Below are 22,073 nucleotides of genomic sequence, written 5' to 3'. Positions count from 1 at the left end.
AATGTGCTGGTGCTCATGAATATCCAGGACTACTGAGCACACACATAATGGAGAGGACTAGTTTGCCATGTTTAGAGTCGTCGTTCTTCAGGAGGATATCTCCAGTTTAGCTGCACAGAATAATATGAATGATACATCATTCTGTTCAGCTTCTCTGACACTTGTTTATGCTATCCTTAGATAAAGCATCATAAACCAACTGACAGTGACTGAGTCTCTTTAACCACAATTTAATCACAAAGGTCTAGAAATAGCACCTCCTCTGGATAAATAATGCTGTATCAGACACAGCCCTTGGAGGTACGTTGACCCTATGGCCCAGATTTATCAAATGGTGTAAAATAGACACCAATGTCAACTACCCTACCCATAGCAACCAATCGCAACTGAGCTTTCAGCTCTGGTAAAATAAAAGCTGAGCTGTGATTGGATGCTATGGTCAGTTTACACCCGTTTCCGTGTAACACCCCTCGGGCCTGTGTTTTTATTCCTTTTAATAGAGATAAGACAAAATGACACTTGAACTGCACACAAAGGTGTTTTGTTCCAAATATATATTTATAATATATTATATATACTCTTAGTTACGGCATAGGATATATACACACTGTGTAATAAATAAGATTTATAAAAATGATTCTGAATATAAAATTCTATGAAGCAGATGGGAAGCTTTGGCCGGACTGCTGGAGGTCTGACATGGTCCTGTTACAGAGACGTGCTGACACGTGGCTCTCAGGGGTGCTCTCCTCCCGCTGTATGAAGGTACATTACCTATCAGCGCCAGTGCATAACACTGTAAGTCCTCTCAGCTGCTGCCCTTTTAATAATTTTTATATAACTAATCTTAGTTTTGGATATATGAGCTGCCAAAGGGTCTTCTATCACCCATCACTTGATTGTCCTCTATCTATTATCACTTGTTAGGAATAACCTGCCAGTCCACCAGAATAGAAAGAGCATGTGGTCAAGACACCGGTCGTCTTCTTAAAGTGAGGTAATAGCTACCTCCAGGTATGGCTTCTCTCATCAGTCCCAGATTCCTGCAGTGATGTCCTATAAACCTGGACAGTCTTCATCATGATGACTCATGATTGCCTGGCATCTGTGGATATAAGAGAACAATAGCTGATTTATACACAAGTCTGGGAGCAAGTATCACCATTTTTAGGACCAATTCTATTCCGATTAATTTCTTAAGGGAACCTGCTACCTCCAACCTTCTGCCCACCTTTATAGTGTTGTTAAATAGAGATACATGGTCAAAAATAGATTTAGGAAGCTGTCCCACAATCTTCATAAAATCAATGTTGTATGGCTTTTGTCAGAGTATTGAGTTTACACTTTATACCAATGTCGTCTGGCAGTGGATTTGGCAGTCTTCACCGACAGAGGATGTGGTGGAATTAGGGGTTGGGTGTGCTGGAATTCCGGTGCCTTACGCTTTTTGTTACCAATCTGGTGACTTACCTCTTCCCTCGTCCTAGGCAACACCATAATATTCAGAAATGTGTGTGGGGAGAGATAAGTCTTGGCCAAACAGTTATTTAAGATGTATAGGCACCTTAAAGGTAAACTAACAGTGGGTTTTAACATTTAAATCCACTGTTCTTTTATTTGTAATAGCGATTATTAAAATTAAGGGAAATTTCTTACTTTCATCCTTAGTGCCAGTTTTGCAAAATCTTCACTTTAATCAGTATGTTAATTGGGGGGTTTGGCGCACTGGGGTTGGGATTACCACCCTCCAATCCATTTTGCCCCTTCTAATTAATATTTATCACTGCAGAGCATTGCCTCTATATTCGTGAAAAGCCAAAGCGGATGAATCTGTTACTGGGAGGAAAATTCCTACAGGATCCAAGTGTGAAACTAGGAGCAGGTTGCAAACTTAGTTTCACTAAGTTCATGCTGAAATCTTCCTTTTTTAAACACAAGGTAACCACTAATATATGTAAAAAAAAATCTTTATATAGCCTTTAAAATATGGATTCATGAAAAAGAGAATTTTCCATAAAGAGGTATAAAATACAGGGAAAGCTATAAGTAGACAACTTGAAATGCATTGGAAAGGTGGTCCTTTATGTTTGACCAAATCGATGTCCTGTAAGAGAGTTGTGAAGGTGCAAAGTATACAAGCTGGTTTATTTCTCAGCAAAGCTTGGAAACTAAAGGGGTTGTCTGGTGGTCAGCCTTGTTTTTTTAAGATATTGCTGCTGATGCATATAAAAAGTAAACCTCTTATCCTCACCAGTCTGCGCTCCCTCGATGTCGTCCAGTGGTGTCGTCTCTGTCCCGCTTCTGATACACTCGTCTCCGAAGTGACAGCCCACTGAGCCAATCACTGACTGAGACAGGACTGCCCCACAGCTAGTGATTGGCTGAGCAGGCTGTCCCTCCCGAGACCATGTGGAGGCTCTACAGTCAGCGGGGGACACGGGCAACATTATGGGAGCGGGGACAGGTAAGGATAACATGTTTATTGTTTTATTTGCACCAGCAGCAATATATTAAAAAAAGGACGACGGACGAACAACTCCTTATGTTACAAGTCTTTTGCTTGCACTCGTTACTTAGAAGTGTATGCATACACTGTAGAAATATAGACTCCAGCAGGTGGCAGAATTTTTTAAGGGGTTATCAAAACTTTAAAAAAACAAAAGCCATTAAACTTAAAAACCTATACTCAGGTCCTGCAGTGATCTGGCGCAGAAACTCCTGGGGCTCTCTGGTCACAAATGCCTGCTATTAGTAACCAGGACACCCAGCGGAGCTTCTGTTTGGGATCAAACAGGTGAGTGAAAATGTAAATGGAGGTGAGGATTCCTACGATTGGTAAAAAGTAAGTAAAACAACCCATGAACTGCTGTACTGTATAGAGACATTCTTACTGTTTATTAACTCTATACATACAGAATCTGATTGAATGGACCATAGTTGGAGGCCTCTTGCTTTTCCCCATATAAAATTAAGGTGCTTATAAGGCCTTGGCAACAGTGTATGGAGTGGTTTTTAGCGTTGTTGTGGCTTGCTTTAGTATAGAGCAGGGATAGGGAACCTTTGGCCCTCGAGCTGTTGCACAACTACAATTCCCATCATGCCTGGACAGCCAAAGCGTTAGTTTTGTAAGTTGTAGTTTTGCAAAAGCTGGAGGGCCGAAGGTTTCCCAGCCCTGGCATAGAGGATGAGGCCTGCTGCAAAAGATGTCTGGGTAGTAAACAGCAGAGGCTAGTCAAAGTCATGACTTTGTGGACCATGTGAAGAAGAAATGGAACAACAACATAGAAGACGTCACCTGTCAATGATGTCATAGTATATTCTACATCATCAGAAATGTTTTTACATCTAAGGTTTGCGGCAATAACAGGTAAATCAATAATTCTATCCCTATCATTAGGTTATACTGGGAGCTGTAGTTTCACATAGTAAAATCTCCTGTAATATGTTAACCTGACTTGGCAAATGGTAGAAATAGTTTAGTAAAGATTAGAGGTGAGTGCTACTTTTCTGCAATTTTTGTTACCTGTGTCACTTGCAGGTGTGGACATCATAGATCCTCACACACTCCTGGCAGCTCACATAGCAGCACCAGTGGAAAATGCAGTGGCATTTCTCCTTGCGTTTTTCAGTCCGGGTGTTGTGGCCCCTACCACAGCACAGCAGGTCACAGCCATCTATCCCATGGGAAGTCACATTGCAGGAACGCCCCCGGGTTCCAAATGAGCCAGTCTCTGGGTTGGGTTCACAGAAGTTAGGAGAAGTTTCATAGTACACCAAGTCCCTCTCAGTAGGGGGTTTAAATAGTGAATACTTGGCCCTGAGGGTCTCCACCCATCCCCGGGACTCTCTATGTTTCTCCACTGACATCTCGGAGGCGCTATCATATTTATCCTTTAGATGATCACCAATAGCTCGGAAATCTGGCTGTGACCACCAGCAAGTCTTCACCTCACAGCTCCCAGAAAGACCGTGGCATTTACATTTAAGATGCATGTGATCCAAGATGGTCTAAGAGGAGGAAAAAATACAAATGTGAAGGAGTAAATGTGAGTCTCTCAGTAAGGATTCAAGACCCCCCACCACCAATAGATGAATCATGATAAATACAATTTAAATAATATATCTGTTGCAGTGAAATGATAGAATTTAGGGATTTGATCAAATGGCCAAGCCCTTCCATCATTTCCCTCAAGAAAGTCAGTGATTTGATCAAGTCACTGACCCCTTTCAGGGAAATGATGGATTGAACGAGTCAGGAGTCGCCCGGCTCTATATTTATTAAGCAACACGACAATAGTCATTGAAACGAAAATTATTTATTCGAAACTAATTAACAAAGGAAAGCGGTAGCTAAGCTGATAATTTTTAGGGAGCAGGAGGCATCATCACACAGCACATGGAACCGGAGGTGGAAAGGCAGACAGGAGAGCAGAGCCGGGAGCAGGAGGCCTCATCACACAGCACACGGGACCAGAGGCAGACAGGGGAGCAGAGCCAGGAGCAGGAGGCATCAGCACACAGGACAGGGAAGTAGAGACGGGAGCAGGAGGCAGCAGCACACAGGACCGGAGGCGGACAGGGGAGCAGAGCAGTGAGCAGGAGGCATCATCACACAGCACTCAGGACCGGAGACGGACAGGGGAGCAGAGCAGTGAGCAGGAGGCATCATCACACAGCACTCAGGACCGGAGACGGACAGGGGAGCAGAGCCGGGAGCAGAAGGCATCATCGCACGGGACCAGAGGCAGACAGGGGAGCAGAGCCGGGAGCAGGAGGCATCATCACACAGGACAGGGGAGCAGAGCCGGGAGCAGGAGGCATCATCACACAGCACACAGGACAGGGGAGCAGAGCTGGGAGCAGGAGGCAACAGCACACAGGACCAGAGGCAGACAGGGGAGATGAGCGGGGAGCAGGAGACATCATAACACAGCACACGGGACCGGAGGCGGACAGGGGAGCAGAGCCGGGAGCAGGAGGCATCAGCACATGGGACAGGGGAGCAGGAGGCTGTATCACACAGCACACGGGACCAGAGGCAGATAGGGGAGATGAGCGGGGAGCAGGAGGCATCATAACGCAGCACACGGGACTGGAGGTGGACAGGCAGACAGCAGAGCAGAGCCAGGAGCAGAAGGCATCATCACACATCGCGCGGGACCAGAGGCGGGCAGGGGAGCAGAGTCGGGAGCAGGAGGCATCATCACACAGCACACGGGACAGGGGAGCAGAGCTGGGAGCAGGAGGCAGCATCACACGGGACCAGAGGCAGACAGGGGAGCAGGAGGCATCATCACACCGGACGGGAGCAGAGCCAGGAGACATCATCACACGGGACAGGGGAGCAGAGCCGTAAGCAGGAGGCATCATCACACAGCACACTGGACCGGAGGCAAACAGGGGAGCAGAGGCCGGAGCAGGAGGCATCAGCACATGGGACCAGAGGCAGACAGGGTGCAGAGCCGGGAGCAGGAGGCAGCATCATTAGCATCACACAGAAAGCGGGAAACAGGAGTTATATTGCAGGGGAAATTAGAGAATTTCATTCCATCATTTCCCTGAAAGGGGTCAGGGATTTGATCAAATCACTGACTTTCTTCAGGGAAATGATGGAAGGGCTTGGGCATTTTATCATTTCCCGGGATTTGATCAGATCCCTGATTCTATCATTTAACTGCAACATATCCATCTTTTTTAGCCCTGCAAATAGCCTTGACTGAAAATCTCTAAATGCGTACAACTCTTATGTAGTCCTATGTGTCTCTCTGGCTACAGTACAGACAGACCTTGTGTAGTCTGACCCCTACATTCATATGCCCTTCCACCTGTCCCGTAACTATGTTTTCAGGACAAATGGATGGATGGAAGGCATTATGATTGCAGACAACACTACCTAGAATTTATCATAGGGACTGTAGACCCAAAACAATAGATCTATAATAAAGACTGCTGTGTTTAACATTTCCTGGAGTTCTTAAAATGCAGAAATGTACGTATTCCTTAAAGTTATAGGAGTGAACCAGCACTATTATAATAATAATAATAATCAACCATTAGTCACCTGCTGGCCCTGCTCCAGTGACATCACATGACTACTACTACAGCCAATCACTGCCCTAAGCTGTGGTGGTTTTGTATGTATGACCAAACCACTAGTCTAGTGATTGGCTGCAGAAGTCATGTGAGTGATGTGTGTGATGTCATCCCTACAGGATCGGCAGGGGATTTATTTTATAACATTTCCAATTTTAGCCAATTTCCTCAAAATCGAAAATGTCTCCTTTAAGTAATATTTTCTGGTCTTGTGTAAATTGTTTGTTTTTTTAATTCCCCTACATTTTGTACTGTTTGCTCACCGCTCGTCCTGCCTCGTTGTTATGCCTATTCATGGCTGATCTGGCATCTGGCCGATTCTCTCTGGCATCTGCAAACTCCCGAGACACCAGGACCCCAAAGTCTGCGTCTTCGCTGCAGCCTCCCCACTTCCAGCCCTCTCCTGATGAGCCTTTATGGTGGGAATCACAACCACAGATGGTAGAGCTGCCTTCAGCACAGGAGCGGGTCACAGCAAAGGCCACACCGGCTGAAGCGATGGCATGAACAAAGGCGGACTCCCGAGTGGCTGGAGAAGACAAAGGATAGCAATGGAAAACACATACAGCATCCTTATAGAAGGTTTACAGTCTCAGCAGCGACAATTGGTCACAGACTGGTGGAAGGACCACATAACTATATATTCTCAGATCCATATGGACAGTATCCTACTTTGCTTCATACCGCCCTACACTGAAATAAATGGCCAAGTACAAGCGAGAACTTGATGTAATATTGCTATATGCATGGATACAAGAGATGTGCATGAGGAATCTAGGCGGGCACAGCCTAGAGATCTCTGTATGATGGAGAGGAGGGATTAAGCCCCTTATTAAAAACTTCTCCCTCCTCTTCCCAGTGCGGCCAGTTACCTGCTGAGACGCTCAATTCCCCTTTGTGTGCTGGTGTCACAGTGTATTAGAGATATAATGATGGACGTCTCTGGGACCTGCGTGTGACCAGACTGCCATTTCCCTGCCATTTCGTAGCAACAGGCAACTGTGTGCAGACTCTGCACTGTCCCCTTCTTGCCGAGACCCCCTTTCTGTCTAGGGGGGAGCAGTGAAAGGGCGTGTGAATAGTCCCGGAGTCCTGCTGGGCTCAGAGCCCCTCTCAGCCTCACAGTGGGGAGGAGGCTTAAAGCCCTTTCATCCTGCACTAAGCTCATTTCACTCATTCACTAGTGTTACTGAGCTGGGAGCCTGGGGGAGAGCAGAACCTGCATGGCTCTTGTCATCTCTGGGAACTTGCTCATCTCCCTGCCTCAGGGACCGCTCCTTGTATATTTCTTATCATCCTCTGTAGTGATGGACATATAGCTAAAGGATAGATAATAAGTGCAGAATGTGGAGTTGGGGGATCAGGATCCTCTGCAAGGTCCCCCATATAAACAGGACCAAAAGATAAAATGCTGAAATGCACCTAAACCCCTAAAATACGTCACAGCTGTAATGCTATGACAACCTTGGATCCCCAGAAACAACAATTCAATGTCTAGATGTGACAGAATAAGCCTAGAGAGACTAAAAGTGTATCCTGCCCTAAACTTTCTCCTTAAGGGTTCGTTCACACGTACAGGATCTGCAGCAGATTTGATGGCCTAGATTGGATTTGCTTTGAATCTGCACCATCAAATCTGCTGCAGATCCTGTAAGTGTGAGCGCACCCTTAAGGGGTTACACAGCGCTACAAAAACATGGCCACTTTCTTCCAGAGACAGTACGACTCTTGTCTCCAGCACAGGTTTGGTTTGCATTTAATCTCCACTCACTAGGCGCTCTGAAGGAGCGAGCTGTCAGATCAGCGTTAGTTTGCTCTTCGCTCTCCCCTCACTGCCAGCGCTATTACACACACCGACAGTGAGCAGGGAGCTGCAGGAGGGCTCCCCAAATGTTGCTTAGATCGTCCAGGTGGCCCATAGGAGATAGCGGCGATATGCTGCTACTGCTCCTATTACACAGAGCGATGGCCAGCAGACCATCATTATCTTTGAAGTTTTTTTGAAAAACAAAGATCAGCCGACATTGTGCATGTCGGCTGATCGTTGCCTTTTAACACTAGCTATTACACTAAGTGATTTATCGTCCGTAATGGTCGATAATCAGCCAAATACGGCTGATAACTGCTTGGTGTTATAGGAAAACCAACACCCAAACTGGAGACATGCGGTCTCTGGAAGAAAGTGGCCATGTTTTGTAGCACTAGATAACCCCTTCACTATTGTAACCACATGGTGACAGCCATGGTATTTGGGCAGTGCTTAGCAGTATGTTGCAGCACTATATAGCAGTGCTGTTTTGGACAGTGGCTATTGAATGGGAGGGACAGTCGCAGAACATTTCTGCCAAAAAATAACACTTGTTGCCTATGGCATTTATGGACCTAAACATGTACCTGGGTACTTGTGTAAAATTTTTGCCATTCATTATAACATACAGTACGTAGTGTTACTGCCGCTTACTCTTCTTTGGCTCTAGGTTTTATACCTATAAATCTTGCTACTTATAGGATATTTAAAGTATATGCTCAAAATATATGAATTATAATTCACACTGTGAACTGTGCCACGCATTCTCATTGTGCATTGGACATATTATATGCCAGAAATCTAAAGGTCATATTACACGGACCGATCACTAATGCAAGCAAGCGCTGATCTGCTAGATTAGTGCTCGCTCACCAAGCCGATTACATGGCTCGATAATTGTGCAGGAAGGGGTGCATGGTCATAGTTAGTGATCTCCGTCCAGCTCTTGCCTGTTAAGTGTAAAATAATAAACTTTATACATACCTTTCCACATACCCGGTGTTCTTCCCACTTCTGTCCATTGTCCACAGCCACCGCTGCAACTTCAGAGACGGTCTCTGAAGTGACAGGCTGCTCAGCCAATCACTGGCCACGGCTCTGTCCTGTCTCAGCCAGTGATTGGCATAGCGGCCTGTCACTTCAGAGACTGGCTGTAGAGTTCCAGCAGTGGCTGTGGGCAGAAGCTAGGAGAACACTGGGTACTGGGGACAGGTATGTATACAGTTTTATTTTTGTGGGGGTTTTCTTCGCTATCAGCCACATCACTATCACACGCAGCGATGCAAAGTTGGCGCCCAATGATTTTCCAGCAGGTTGAAAGGCAACAATCAATCGATGAGCGTTTCTTCGGCTGAATGTTTTTATTACATGGAATTATAGGGCCTTAATACTCTACAGTATATACCACTATTGTCTGTTTATCTAGGACCATTATTTAACATTGTATTTTCTGCAGATCTGCAAAAAAGGGGAAGTAATAGAATGGTTTAAAAGGATTACTCATCCGTTTCATCTGTAAAAGCGGGACAATCTGTGCCGCAATTACGGTCTGTACTAGAGCTTGTTAGTAATTTTTATAGATGCAATTTTTGTGGATTGCGGATCTGTAAATATGCCCTATTGCGGATAGTGTAAACAGCCCTATGGAAATCAAATACGGACACAACTATGGAACGTGTGAATGTAGCTTTACTCTGCAATGGAGCTATAACACCTACTGTTACTCTACAGGGGGTTCTAAGTATTTTTTCAGAAATCATAGGGAACATTGCTATAGAACCAGTTATAAATAATTCAAGTATCTAGATGTGGGTCACCAAACAGTGTTTTAGGGTACAAAAACACACAACGGATCTGTATCGGATTTCACGCTGCGTATCCCTGGCCTGTAATGTCTATGGGCAGACATACTCGCAGCAGGATTGACATCCTGCAGCAAGGCAGCACACTGATTTGCTGAGCGGTACATCAACCCGGGAACCCCAAAGCAAGCCGGATCGCGGAGCAGGTAATATATGATATTATATATGCTCCGGCCAGCAGGGGGTTAACGGGGCGGTCTCCTGACATCCTCGCAGCAGGATGTCAATCCCGCTGCGAGAATGTCTGCCCATAGACATTACAGGGCAGGGATCCGCTGTGTGTTTGTACCCTTACAGTGGATTTAGATATAATTAGAATGTATAATTTTAGTGTTCCCCAACCTGTGGCTTTCCTCCTGTTGCCAAATCACAACTCCCATTAGGCTGTCAGGACATGCCCAGAATTGTATTTTCCAACGATCTTGACACTTGGTCTTTGGTGTTGCTGACATGGTTACAACACTGTTCTTTATAATAGATAATGCTCACAATTCCTATATAGTGGGTTGATGTCCTCAATATACGGTGATTCTTACTACACCAGTAACATTGCTGTAATAGGTAGTACCTTTATCGAGTACTGGTCCAAAGATGGCGAGGCTGTCATGAATGGTGGTACAGTTCCATCTCCTGCCCCTGAATTGATGTTGGCATTCTTGGATCCCCAGTTTTACTCCTTCAGCCACACTTGGCATGATCTCAATGTAATTTCGACAGAATCGCATTTGTTTAGGCACCAGACCAGGTATAGATCCACACAGAATGGGCTGCGATCCAAGAGAGCTGTACTGCTGCCCCAGGGCTAGGGACCTGTGGTTGGAAAAAAATCGGGAAGGTCAGGTCATGGTTGGTCAATCAGATTCCTCTAGCTCTTTTTTTGGGGACAACTACTCCAATTTTCCCTCGCACTAGTTTTGATAAATCTCCCCCAGTCTATATTTCGGATAGTGCTACAGTGTAACCTTTGTGCAAGTTAGGAGCACACTGAGTTACACAATTAGTCACACCCTTTCAATAGAAAAGCACCAATGTTTACCATCCCTATATTGGGTGTATTATGCTTGACACCTGTGCCTGCCATAAAGATAGGCTGTTTGGAGCCAGGAAAGGCCATTTTAATTATATCATCCTCATTACAACCCCAACCACACTCACATATGGAGCTAGAAAGCACCAGTCCTCAAGTGGCAGAACATAGTCCAAATTCAGGCATGGTGCTTTCCACTGCCTGTTGTCAAGGATAAATTGTCTCTGGTAACAGATATATCGGGACACATTATAAAGAAGAGTGAGCCTGGGCTTGGTGCCTGCAAGCTGAGTTTGCTGATTGATCATGATCCACACTATGGCTGAAAGGTAAATCAAGGCTTCACTCTCACCATCCATAAATCGCTGTCGCCCCTTGAGCTGCCGTGTAACCGCCTCCTCCTTTTTTTTTTTTTTTGCTTGTAATTACTATAGTTACAGCTATGGTTACTATAGTTGGTTGTTTCTTTCCTCTCTGCTCCCACAGCACCTTACAAACCCAGTGCATCAGTAACCCCTTCTCTTGCCATATACCACCTAGTACTGTAAATCATCCCACAGCACAGTGCCAGCCTGTTCATTCAAGAGCACCCTCTCCAGTATTATGTCATGGCAGTATAGCAAAGAGGTGTATTTGATTTGAATAGCTAGAGAAGTAAGGGTCCATGTGGGTGTACTACTGGCAAAAAAAACCCCTCAGTCCTAGCCGACCAAGACAACATGTTTGCTGTTTGCTCCTTCCTTCATCTGCCTGCTGTTCCAAGTATATGTATCTTTATTAATACTAGTTGTGTGTCCCTGATATATAGTTGTCTTCACTTTACAACAGAGATCCCCAATGCAATTTCAATACTGTGAGGGAGACAAATAGTTCAATACCCGCTATATATCAGGCCCCCCTCACTAAAGAGTACACAGTGTGCCTTACCTAGCACTTGCCATGTTTTGTCAGATAGCCTCTTCGCAGCACCTGTCATTTCTGTCACTTTGCATGTCTATTTTACTTAAGCAGTTTACACCCACCTGCTGTACATGTATGGTGGCTGGAAGTCAGGTGAGTATGGAGCTGGTTCAGAAGCTGAGCCCGCTCCATACAAGCAGATGACAGGTACAACTCACTGGTAATCATTGACATCAGCCATCACTCCAGTAATGGTCATTTAGCAGCTTAAGTTCCATGATCAGTAGGATTAAAACAGTTTAGGCAAATGTAATTGGTGTTCTGAATGGCATCCCTGTGATATACAGTAATAGCGGGATGCTTATTACTTTTCACAGTAGCCTGAGGCCTTAGCTTGGCCTCGGTGCCCACCATGACAGTTCTGTCAGTAGAGCGCTGACCTAATAGATCAATACAATGCATATGCATTGCATTCATCAGTATAAGCAATCTAAATGATCTATATAAGCAAATCTAAACGTTGACTAGTGTAAAAAAAAAATAACATTCCCTAATATAAGCTCAAATCACCCCACTTTTCCCCTGTTCCCAAATAAAAAAAAAGTAATCTCAATCACCGCATGCGTAACTGTCCAAGCTTATTAAATATTGATCCTGCGCAGTCAGCGGTGTAAATGAAGCATTATATCAAATGCACGGTAAAATTATATACTGTAAATTGGCTACCGCTGTAATTGTACTTACCTAAAGAATAAAGATAACATTGCACAGAGAATAACACAAAAATTAGACTTCTCAAAAAGTTGCAGAATTGAATTTTTTTTATTTTAATTCATACCACAAATAATTTTGTTTGTTTCACATTAGATTATTATTCTCCCACCAATATATGGGACACTGGATTTAAAGGGAACCTGTCACCCTGGCTGCCGAGGTGAAGCACGCTCGCCCCCTGGTGGAGCCTCTTATACTTACCCCTTCCTTGAAGTCCCGGTCCCGCCGCTGTGAAATCAGAGTCAGAATGAGGAATGAGAGTGGTAAGTATAAAGGGCTCCACCCCGGCAGCCATGGTGAATGGTTCCCTTTAAGACTAGTGTCCTTGAGGTTACTTTACATGACCCTTTATTTCTCGTACAGGTTAGGGGTCTCTAACATCTGTTAAGGTGTTTTTTCTTATTTATATGTATTGTTTACTTTACTGACCTATAAATACTTGTATATATATCTTGCCATTTATCGTACATACATTTGCATCCTTCTTGAAAGAAATAAGTTGTATTCAGTAAATTTCCCTAGAGCTGCAGCAAAGTATATAGCACGGCCTCCTTTTTTGTGTCTATTCATTTTAGTTTTCAATGAAACAATACGGTCGTTGATTATTGATCCTGTATAAGTGATATATAGGTTGTAAAGTTCTCTCCGCACTGGAGGATACAATGAGAATGAAAACCTGATAGAAGTTGGTATTCTTATCTCATTTATGCTAATACTCGTGTCCAAACATAATTCTCCCTGGTTCAGCTCCCTCTCATAAGCCGGGTATCCAATACAATTGGTCTTAGACTCATGAAGTCACAAAGCGAACCATCTCTAACCTTCCATTAACAATGTAGCTGGGAGACTGTGAGGATTTATGTACCCCCAACCCTTTCTTAGATACTAATAGCCGGACATACTACATGCATAAGCGATCCTCCTCTCCTGTTCCTCGGGGAGACCTCATTACAAAGAGCTTAAGACCCCCATATCCTCAGAGTATCCCACCAGACAGAGCCTCACTAGACAATACTGATCATCCTACAGCCTAATCCTCTAACAATAAAAAGGATTAGGATGCCCCGGATATTACCTATTGGTAACTCATCCTACTTCATGCAGCTGGGGTAATCCTTCTTGGGTTGATAACATCTATCTAGGATGGCGCTGTAGCCATGTCTCGTAGATTGACCAAAATATTCAAGATATTGAGGGAAAAAAACCCACAATGCAACCTTATTGGCCTCCATGGTTACATAATCCACACAGAAAGCATTCATCATTAGCAATACAGCGGCGAGTCGGTCACAGCAAAGGATCAATACAATGCTATGAATAGATGAGCGAGTATATGGGGTGGAATTGATCCAGTGTTGGTATAATGCAGACAGTGGATACACGGACTCTCCTAGTGATACTTATAAGCACATTACAAGCTGCAGGTCATGAGGCCAAGAAAAGGGATAGTGTTATTTTGTTACATATACACACTTCAGGTGTATCTTTGCTGGTACCAGAGACCAGCTACCTGACAATGTCAAGATTATAAGCAGTTTTGCAGTATACTCTCCTTATTTTCTAATAGTTTTCTAAGTTTAAATCAACGTTATATATATGGCCATTAGGTGTCTTCCTTCTCTGCGCATGTGTACAGCTACTGCACGTCCACATTCGGTAGCAAAGAATCGTGGGGGTGCTCACATTGTATGGTCAGTTCTCCTGTGACACAGTACCAAAACCTCTGAAACCGCACAGTGACATTATAATGATTGAATTGTGGCATAACAAAGAGCATTGTCTCCTGGTAAGCATGCTTAGTTGGTTATATAATTAGCAAACATTAATATAAGTAATATAAGTGAGTGGCGTGAGTGTGCAAAGGTCTGGGACTTCCTGTATTTGGTCTCTGTTTTTTGTACAGAAAAGAGACCAAATATTGGCACGAAAGGAGCATGGACCATAGATTGGCAATATATATAGCATTAATTTTTTAAGCCAAAGCCAGTAACAGACTATAAACAGAGAACAGGTCATAAAGGAAAGACTGAGTTTTCTCCTTTTTTCAAACTCATTCCTGGGTTTGGCTTCAAAAATCTGTTAGACAAATCTCCCTGTGTGAACACACCATTAAATAGAAAACTAAAAAAATAAAGCAAGTATATTGCAAAACTGCTTTCAATCACAGCGCCTGTTCATTTAAATATAAAAGAAAGATAAGAAGACATTAACACTCTTCTTCAGTACATAAAAACTCCATCCCATTATGCTTCCTATTTTATTTGAAAATCCCATTCTCTGCACCTCTACTTTCAATATTCAGCCCTATCCACCACCCGGATTATAAATCTAGCACTTCCTGGCAAAGAAGTAAGAAGGGAGAGCATTCGTTTCCACCACTCACACCCACCTAGCTTTGCATTTACTGAAAGAGTTAGGAACCTGTCTGACACTCGGACTTCCACCTTCTAAAGATGAGTAACCCCCGATGCTGCCAGTAGTGTCGGACTGTGGTACCTTGGGACCACCAGGGAATTTGATTTAGCCCCCCCCCCCCCCCCCCACACACACACACACACACTACATATACTAAATGTAACAGCACCAAGCCTTTCATATTACTATAGTGACTTTGCACTTTTCAGTCACTCTGTGCAAACAGCATAGTGTTCCACTTAAGTTTCTTGAAAGGAGAAGTCCCATGAAACTAACAAATCTTAGGCCCGCAGGCATGTGTGGTAAAATAATAAAAAAAAGTATACTTACCAGTCCCTGTGCCACCATAGCACTTTCTAATGATATCTGACAGTCAGCATTACCCACTCAGCCAATCAGTCACTGGGATGGGACACTCTTGCAATCACTGACGGACTGGAAGGGCAGTCTATCAGCCGTTCTGTGACATACATGGAACCTGGTTGAAAATGACTTCTGGTGGCTGTGAGAGAGGGTATGGGGACTGGTAAGTATAGTATTATCTTCCCGCAACCCCCTGTCTGCCTGTCATTTCTTAGTATCATGAGACTTAAAAGGGAATTTCACAGCTGTAATTTATGTTCCAAACTGCTAACACTGTTAGGTCAAGAAGACAAATGGTACCTTAAATATATTTGTCGTCGCTTCCATAGCATAGAAAATGCTTTTATTCACTGGTACCAAGAGTGAAAGATGCTTCTTCAAGCTCCTGAATAGCTGCAAGCTGCAATGTCTCCTCGCCTCCCATCCTGTTTTCCTGACACCTGGAAGCTAGTCCCCAGCAGGTTTAGGTATGGGAGTAACAAGTGAGTGCACATAACTTGTATATACATATTATTAATAAATATGCACATAACATATGCACATCATACACAGATATAAAGAAATGCACATTACCTATATGCATACATAGTACACGCGCATGCAACATGCATACATACACACAACATATACAGATATAAACAAATGCACATTACATATATGCAAAGATAATACAGACACACACCATGCACACAGACTCACATACATCATGTATACACAGATTTACCGCTTGTACAGAAAACAACCAGGTATAGCTCATATGCTATCAGATCTGCAGCTCTGGGAGCTGCTCCAATGCCACACTATGCAGGCTGCAGTCCCTCTCCCTCCCCTCCTCCTGTGTCCCGACTGCCAGCAGCAGCAGCAGAGAGAGGCAGCCTGAAAGGAGGAGATAGGGGAGGATCCTAAGGTATAGGAGAGGGACTGTGCTGATTCTGCATGCTGCTGTCTGTCACTCTGGTCACTCCCTGCCTCTATGTAAGATGAAACCCCAGTTTACTATATAGAAGCAGTGAGTGACCGGGTGACAGGCATGTGCAGCAGTGCTGGGGTATTATATGTTGTCCTGGAGGCCCACCGGGGAATTTCCCTGCTTCCATGTGAGCCAGTCCGAGTCTGGACCCCAGGATTCCAGTCATAATGGGAGTTTTGATTATTGAAGCAGCTAGAAGGCCACAAGTTGGGAAATATTTCTCTATATATGCAAAAATGGAGAAAAAGACTCATGTGGGCCAGAAGACCTGCACACTGTACATGAGGCAATATGGTTCGATCAAATTATATACCAACATTCTGTCATTGGTCTTTAAATGTAGCCGAGAGGCATTAGTGTCAGCCATGGGTGTGATGTGCAGCTGCTCCTTTCTAGGTTTGCATTTCTCTATATATGCTGCTGTACAGGCTCTGTACCAGTCTACAGCCATTAGAACAGCAGCTAACTTAACTTTCATTCATTCTCTATGGAAGTTCCCAGAGATGGCCGAGTGATGTGCTAAGCAACTGTAAGTCTGGCGACTACCACAGAAAAAGAATGACTGGAGCGCAAAAGCACATGTGTGCCCACTGCCCCATTCTAAGGGGGGACTTAGGTCCCAGTTCTTTAAATCCTAGAGGGTCACAGAAGTCTGGCACCCCCACAATCAGTCACTTATTCCCTATTGTGAAGATTGGTTATTACTACTATTCTTGTAGATTGATACACAGCATAAATTGGAGGCACTGTTCGCACCATGTTCAATGTGTACTGCTGATGGAAAGTATAGCCTAGGTCACTGTACAATGTCATACAAGGGCAAACCTCTAGTATAATATGTGTAACACACATGTGTATATTTTTCCCTGCAGGATGCATTGATGCGTGTCCAGCCCATTATAGGCCATAGGTCTGAGTGCTGGGATGCCAACCAATCACTAGAATAAAGGGCCCATCTCCCGACACAGCACTAATGTAAATTCAACACTGTTCAAGTCCTGCATGGCAAAGTGTTGCTATTCCCCTTGGTTTGGAGAAGCAATATGTAGACAAAGTTAAGAACTCCTTCTTGGCTGAGTAAAACATTGATGCCCTGTCCTTAGCATAGTCCATCAATGCTTGATCACATGGTGAGTGGACCCTTTGTTGTTTACATAAGCACAGCACCTCCTCTAGATATGTGGCTGTGTCTGGAACTGCAACTTAGCCCCATTCACATGTCACACTATTAACAATCCTGCACCAATTGAAAGAATGAAGGAGAATGGGGCTGAGCTGCAGTACCAGACAAAACCACATGCACGGATGAGGCAATGTGCCTATGTGAACGCTCCACCAACAAAACCTTAACAGGGAACCTCTAACCTGTCTAGGAATAAAATATTGGTGTGAACCTGTCTAATGAGCACTGCATGTGAATAAGGTCCTGTTCACACAACGCACAGTGGCAAAAGTTTTCATACAAGTTTCATGTGACATTGTCTTGATGTTTTACACACACACACACACACACACACACACACACACACACACAGTTTACATGTACACTGTAGCAGGAGATCTCAAAAGCAAAAATGCATACAATACGGCTAGGAAGTCAGCACCAAATCATGCAGATCTGTCCTATATCAACACTGAAATCCACAATAAGTAGATAATATAGTAGTCCTATTGGAAAGCCATGTCACGTTGCGACCTTAACCTTCTATCGCATTGACAATACCAGCTCTGCTACATCTGTAGGGATATTAAAGTATTTGATTATTCTGAGCAACTAGACTTAAATGGTCTTTATAGGGGACTAAGGACAAGACTTTGGTATTAACCCCCTATTTGGGAGTCGATCTATTTTACCAGGTCTTACAGGGTATGGTTCTCTTTATAAATCTATACGGCAGTGTCCCCCAACATGTGGATTTCCATCTTTGGCAAAACTATTGTGCCCTGACAGCCTTTGGTAGTTTTGCAATAGCTGAAGAGTTGCAGGTTGGGGTGCAGTGCTATAAAGAATACACATTACTTTTGCCATAGGTTTTAGGTTGGGGTACAGTGCTATAAAGAATACACATCACTCTCTCCATAGTGCTTCCCCATTTAGTTGCCCATGTTGCCTCTTCCTTGGATACTTTAAAGGCTTTTCCAATTTTATATAAACAAAGCTTAATAGATATCTGATTAATTCAGAAGCACACATCTCCCTCCTCTTCTGATTATTATGTATTAGACTTTCTGATTGGATACAACTGTAAGTAGCTCCCAGTATTACATCTGTACAGGATTTCTATTCCAATTTGCTGAAATCTAAGAGGGTATTCACACTATGATCCAAGTATCATTTTAATCAGTGTACCAGACACACTAGCTCCTGTGTGTAACATAAACATATCCATAGACCCCCATTCTCCCAGTGGGGCCCAAAAGAGGTCCTATCTTTTTGGTCAACAATAGTGTAGATGACTAGGCTACCCACTAAAATCAATAAATAAATGTTTTGGTTTGTTTTTTTTACTTGAGAGATGCATACATCAGGAACTTTTTCCAGTGCATACATACTGTATATTGTAAACACCTCAGCTTCTAGAAGTTTAAAAGAAAGTTGTAAAACTTCTTATCCAATAACCGTTGCTTATATAACTCCCTTTAGGTTCATTTGTTGTGATCTAATATTAATGTGAGTATTTACAACAATCTGATTGATGAATCTGTATAAGAATAACAGAACGTATGCCGCTTGTGGGGTGTCAACTCCTTTAACCTTAACAGTCCCTTATGTAATGATATGTGATATTAACATGTAAGAATGTTTATTTTTACTTGTACAACTTACTATGACTTCATATGAGACGCACTACTAACTACTACTGACGGGTTCAGATTTACAGTCCCATATCTTATACTTGTTCTACAGAAACCTATAAGTGTGTGTATAATATATATATATATATATATATATATATATATATATATATATATATATATATACGTATATATACACACATGCACATGCAGGGTCACACAAAGTGAATTTCTATAAGCTTCTGTATCTGTCCTCTCCAGCTGAAAAATCCCCATTCAGATGAATGAAACTTATTTTCCATCTCAGAAATTTCATTCATTTCATTAAATGGCATAAGCAGATAAACAGAAAACCCCACAGTCCAGCAACCTGAATATACTGCAAGCAAAGGAGGGTGTAAAGAAGTGGACACACTGCACATTAGATTTACATCTATTTTATGACGTGCAGATGTAGCAGTGCCGAATGTGTCATTTAACTCGTAAAGTGGACATTTCAAGTTTCCCTGCAGTCCTATGTAAAAATATTACCGCCACCCCGTCAAACTAACAACCTGAGCTCTACAAAGTAGACTATACCAAGTGATGCGGGCAATGGATACTGATAAAATATAAGCGGATAACGGTAGACAATGAGCTCTTACCACCAAATGGGGTAACCAGCCAGGACGGGGGCAGCAGAGAAGAGCCAAAGGAAGTGCAAAGTATGGAGTCTGTCCATGGGGGGAATGATGGAGGTGATGGGGAAGTCAGGAGACCTTGGTGGGAGAGTGAAGAGCATCCCATGAGAAGCTGGGGTTGTCCTCTCGCTGAGTGCCTGTTTGGGGGGACAAGAGGTGCCTGGCATTTTATACTCTGCCCCCTGATCATAACAAGGAGAGGAAAGCTGGATGTCATCAGACAACCAATCCCAGAGCCATGAGACAAGGTAAGAGAATCCTCCCCAAAAGGAGCTGCCCCCTCCCCAGCAAGACTCATCTGTGCAGCAGCCTCCTACTCATCCTGCTTCCCTGTATACACTCTGCCCCCTGCATTACCACTGTGTGCCATCCTCCTTCCCTGTATACACACTGCCCCCTGCATTACCATTGTGTGTGCCATCCTCCTTCACTGTATACACTCTGCCCCATGCATTACCACTGTGTGCCATCCTCCTTCCCTGTATACACTGTGCCCCCTGCATTACCATTGTGTGTGCCATCCTCCTTCCCTGTATACACTCTGTCCCATGCATTACCATTGTGTGTGCCATCCTCCTTCCCTGTATACACTGTGCCCATGCATTACCACTGTGTGTGCCATCCTCCTACCCTGTATACACTCTGCCCATGCATTACCATTGTGTGTGCCATCCTCCTACCCTGTATACACTGTGCCCATGCATTACCATTGTGTGTGCCATCCTCCTTCTCTGTATACACTCTGCCCCATGCATTACCACTGTGTGTGCCATCCTCCTTCCCGGTATACACTGTGCCCCATGCATTACCATTGTGTGTGCCATCCTCCTTCCCTGTATACACTGTGCCCCATGCATTACCATTGTGTATGCCATCCTTCTTCCCTGTATACACTGTGCCCCATGCATTACCATTGTGTGTGCCATCCTCCTTCTCTGTATACACTCTGCCCCATGCATTACCACTGTGTGTGCCATCCTCCTTCCCGGTATACACTGTGCCCCATGCATTACCATTGTGTGTGCCATCCTCCTTCCCTGTATACACTGTGCCCCATGCATTACCATTGTGTATGCCATCCTTCTTCCCTGTATACACTGTGCCCCATGCATTATCACTGTGTGTGCCATCCTCCTACCCTGTATACACTCTGCCCCATGCATTACCACTGTGTGCCATCCTCCTTCCCTGTATACACACTGCCACATGCATTACCATTGTGTGTGCCATCCTCCTTCCCTGTATACACTCTGCCCCATGCATTACCATTGTGTGTGCCATCCTCCTTCCCTGTATACACTCTGCACCATGCATTACCATTGTGTGTGCCATCATCCTTTCCTGTATACTCTGCCCCATGCATTACTATTGTGTGTGCCACCCTCCTTCCCTGTATACACTCTGCCCCATGCATTACCATTGTGTGTGCCATCCTCCTACCCTGTATACACTCTGCCCCATGCATTACCATTGTGTGTGCCATCCTCCTTCCCTGTATACACTCTGCCCCATGCATTACCATTGTGTGTGCCATCCTCCTTCCCTGTATACATTCTGCACCATGCATTACCATTGTGTGTGCCATCATCCTTTCCTGTATACTCTGCCCCATGCATTACTATTGTGTGTGCCACCCTCCTTCCCTGTATACACTCTGCCCCATGCATTACCATTGTGTGTGCCATCCTCCTTCCCTGTATACACTCTGCCCCATGCATTACTATTGTGTGCCATCCTCCTTCCCTGTATACACCTTGCCCCATGCATTACCATTGTGTGTGCCATCCTCCTACCCTGTATACACTGTGCCCCCTGCATTACCATTGTGTGTGCCATCCTCCTTCCCTGTATACACTCTGCCCCATGCATTACCATTGTGTGTGCCATCCTCCTTACCTGTATACACTCTGCCCCATGCATTACCATTGTGTGTGCCATCCTTCTTCCCTGTATACACCTTGCCCCATGCATTACCATTGTGTGTGCCATCCTTCTGGTGACACAGGATTTTCACCAGTGATACACAAGCTTACGGCTGTATTAAATAAGATTGTAGCTTCACATACATCACTGTGCACTTGTACCACTTCTGTGATACTCTATACTAGTGACTCTCCACCTGATGGTAAATTACACCTCTCAGCATATTTTGGGCTTGCTGGGACTGGTAGTTTCCATTGATATTAGTGTTTCTTCATGGTTAATGAAGTGGGGGAGATTTATCATGTGGCCCTTTGTGTGATGTCTATGAAGGCACTGGAGTTATCACTGTGGCTGTCTGGTAACTCTGCTTAGGGTACTATTCCATGAAGCGATTTGTCGATCATCAACATTTAACATTATTGTTCGAAAAATCGTTAGATTGTTCAGATCTGAACGATAATCG

General features: G+C 44.1%; 1 protein-coding gene across 1 annotated transcript; it reads right to left on the bottom strand.

Annotated features, from left to right (window-relative positions):
• Positions 1–895: 895 nt before the first annotated feature.
• WNT3 (Wnt family member 3) lies at positions 896–19,728 on the bottom strand. Its single transcript, XM_069951787.1, has 5 exons — positions 19,652–19,728; positions 10,331–10,572; positions 6,357–6,622; positions 3,524–4,008; positions 896–1,105 (listed from the first exon to the last, which is right to left on the bottom strand). Exons 1-4 carry the CDS (start codon positions 19,726–19,728, stop codon positions 3,529–3,531), a joined length of 1,065 nt encoding a protein of 354 aa, XP_069807888.1. The 3' UTR covers positions 896–1,105; positions 3,524–3,528.
• Between the last annotated feature and the right edge of the window lie 2,345 nt (positions 19,729–22,073).

This window comes from Dendropsophus ebraccatus, chromosome 14 (assembly GCF_027789765.1).
Source record: "Dendropsophus ebraccatus isolate aDenEbr1 chromosome 14, aDenEbr1.pat, whole genome shotgun sequence".
NCBI lineage: Eukaryota > Metazoa > Chordata > Amphibia > Anura > Hylidae > Dendropsophus > Dendropsophus ebraccatus.
The sequence above is the reverse complement of the archived record's forward strand: the minus strand, read 5'-3'. Positions and strand labels throughout refer to the sequence as shown.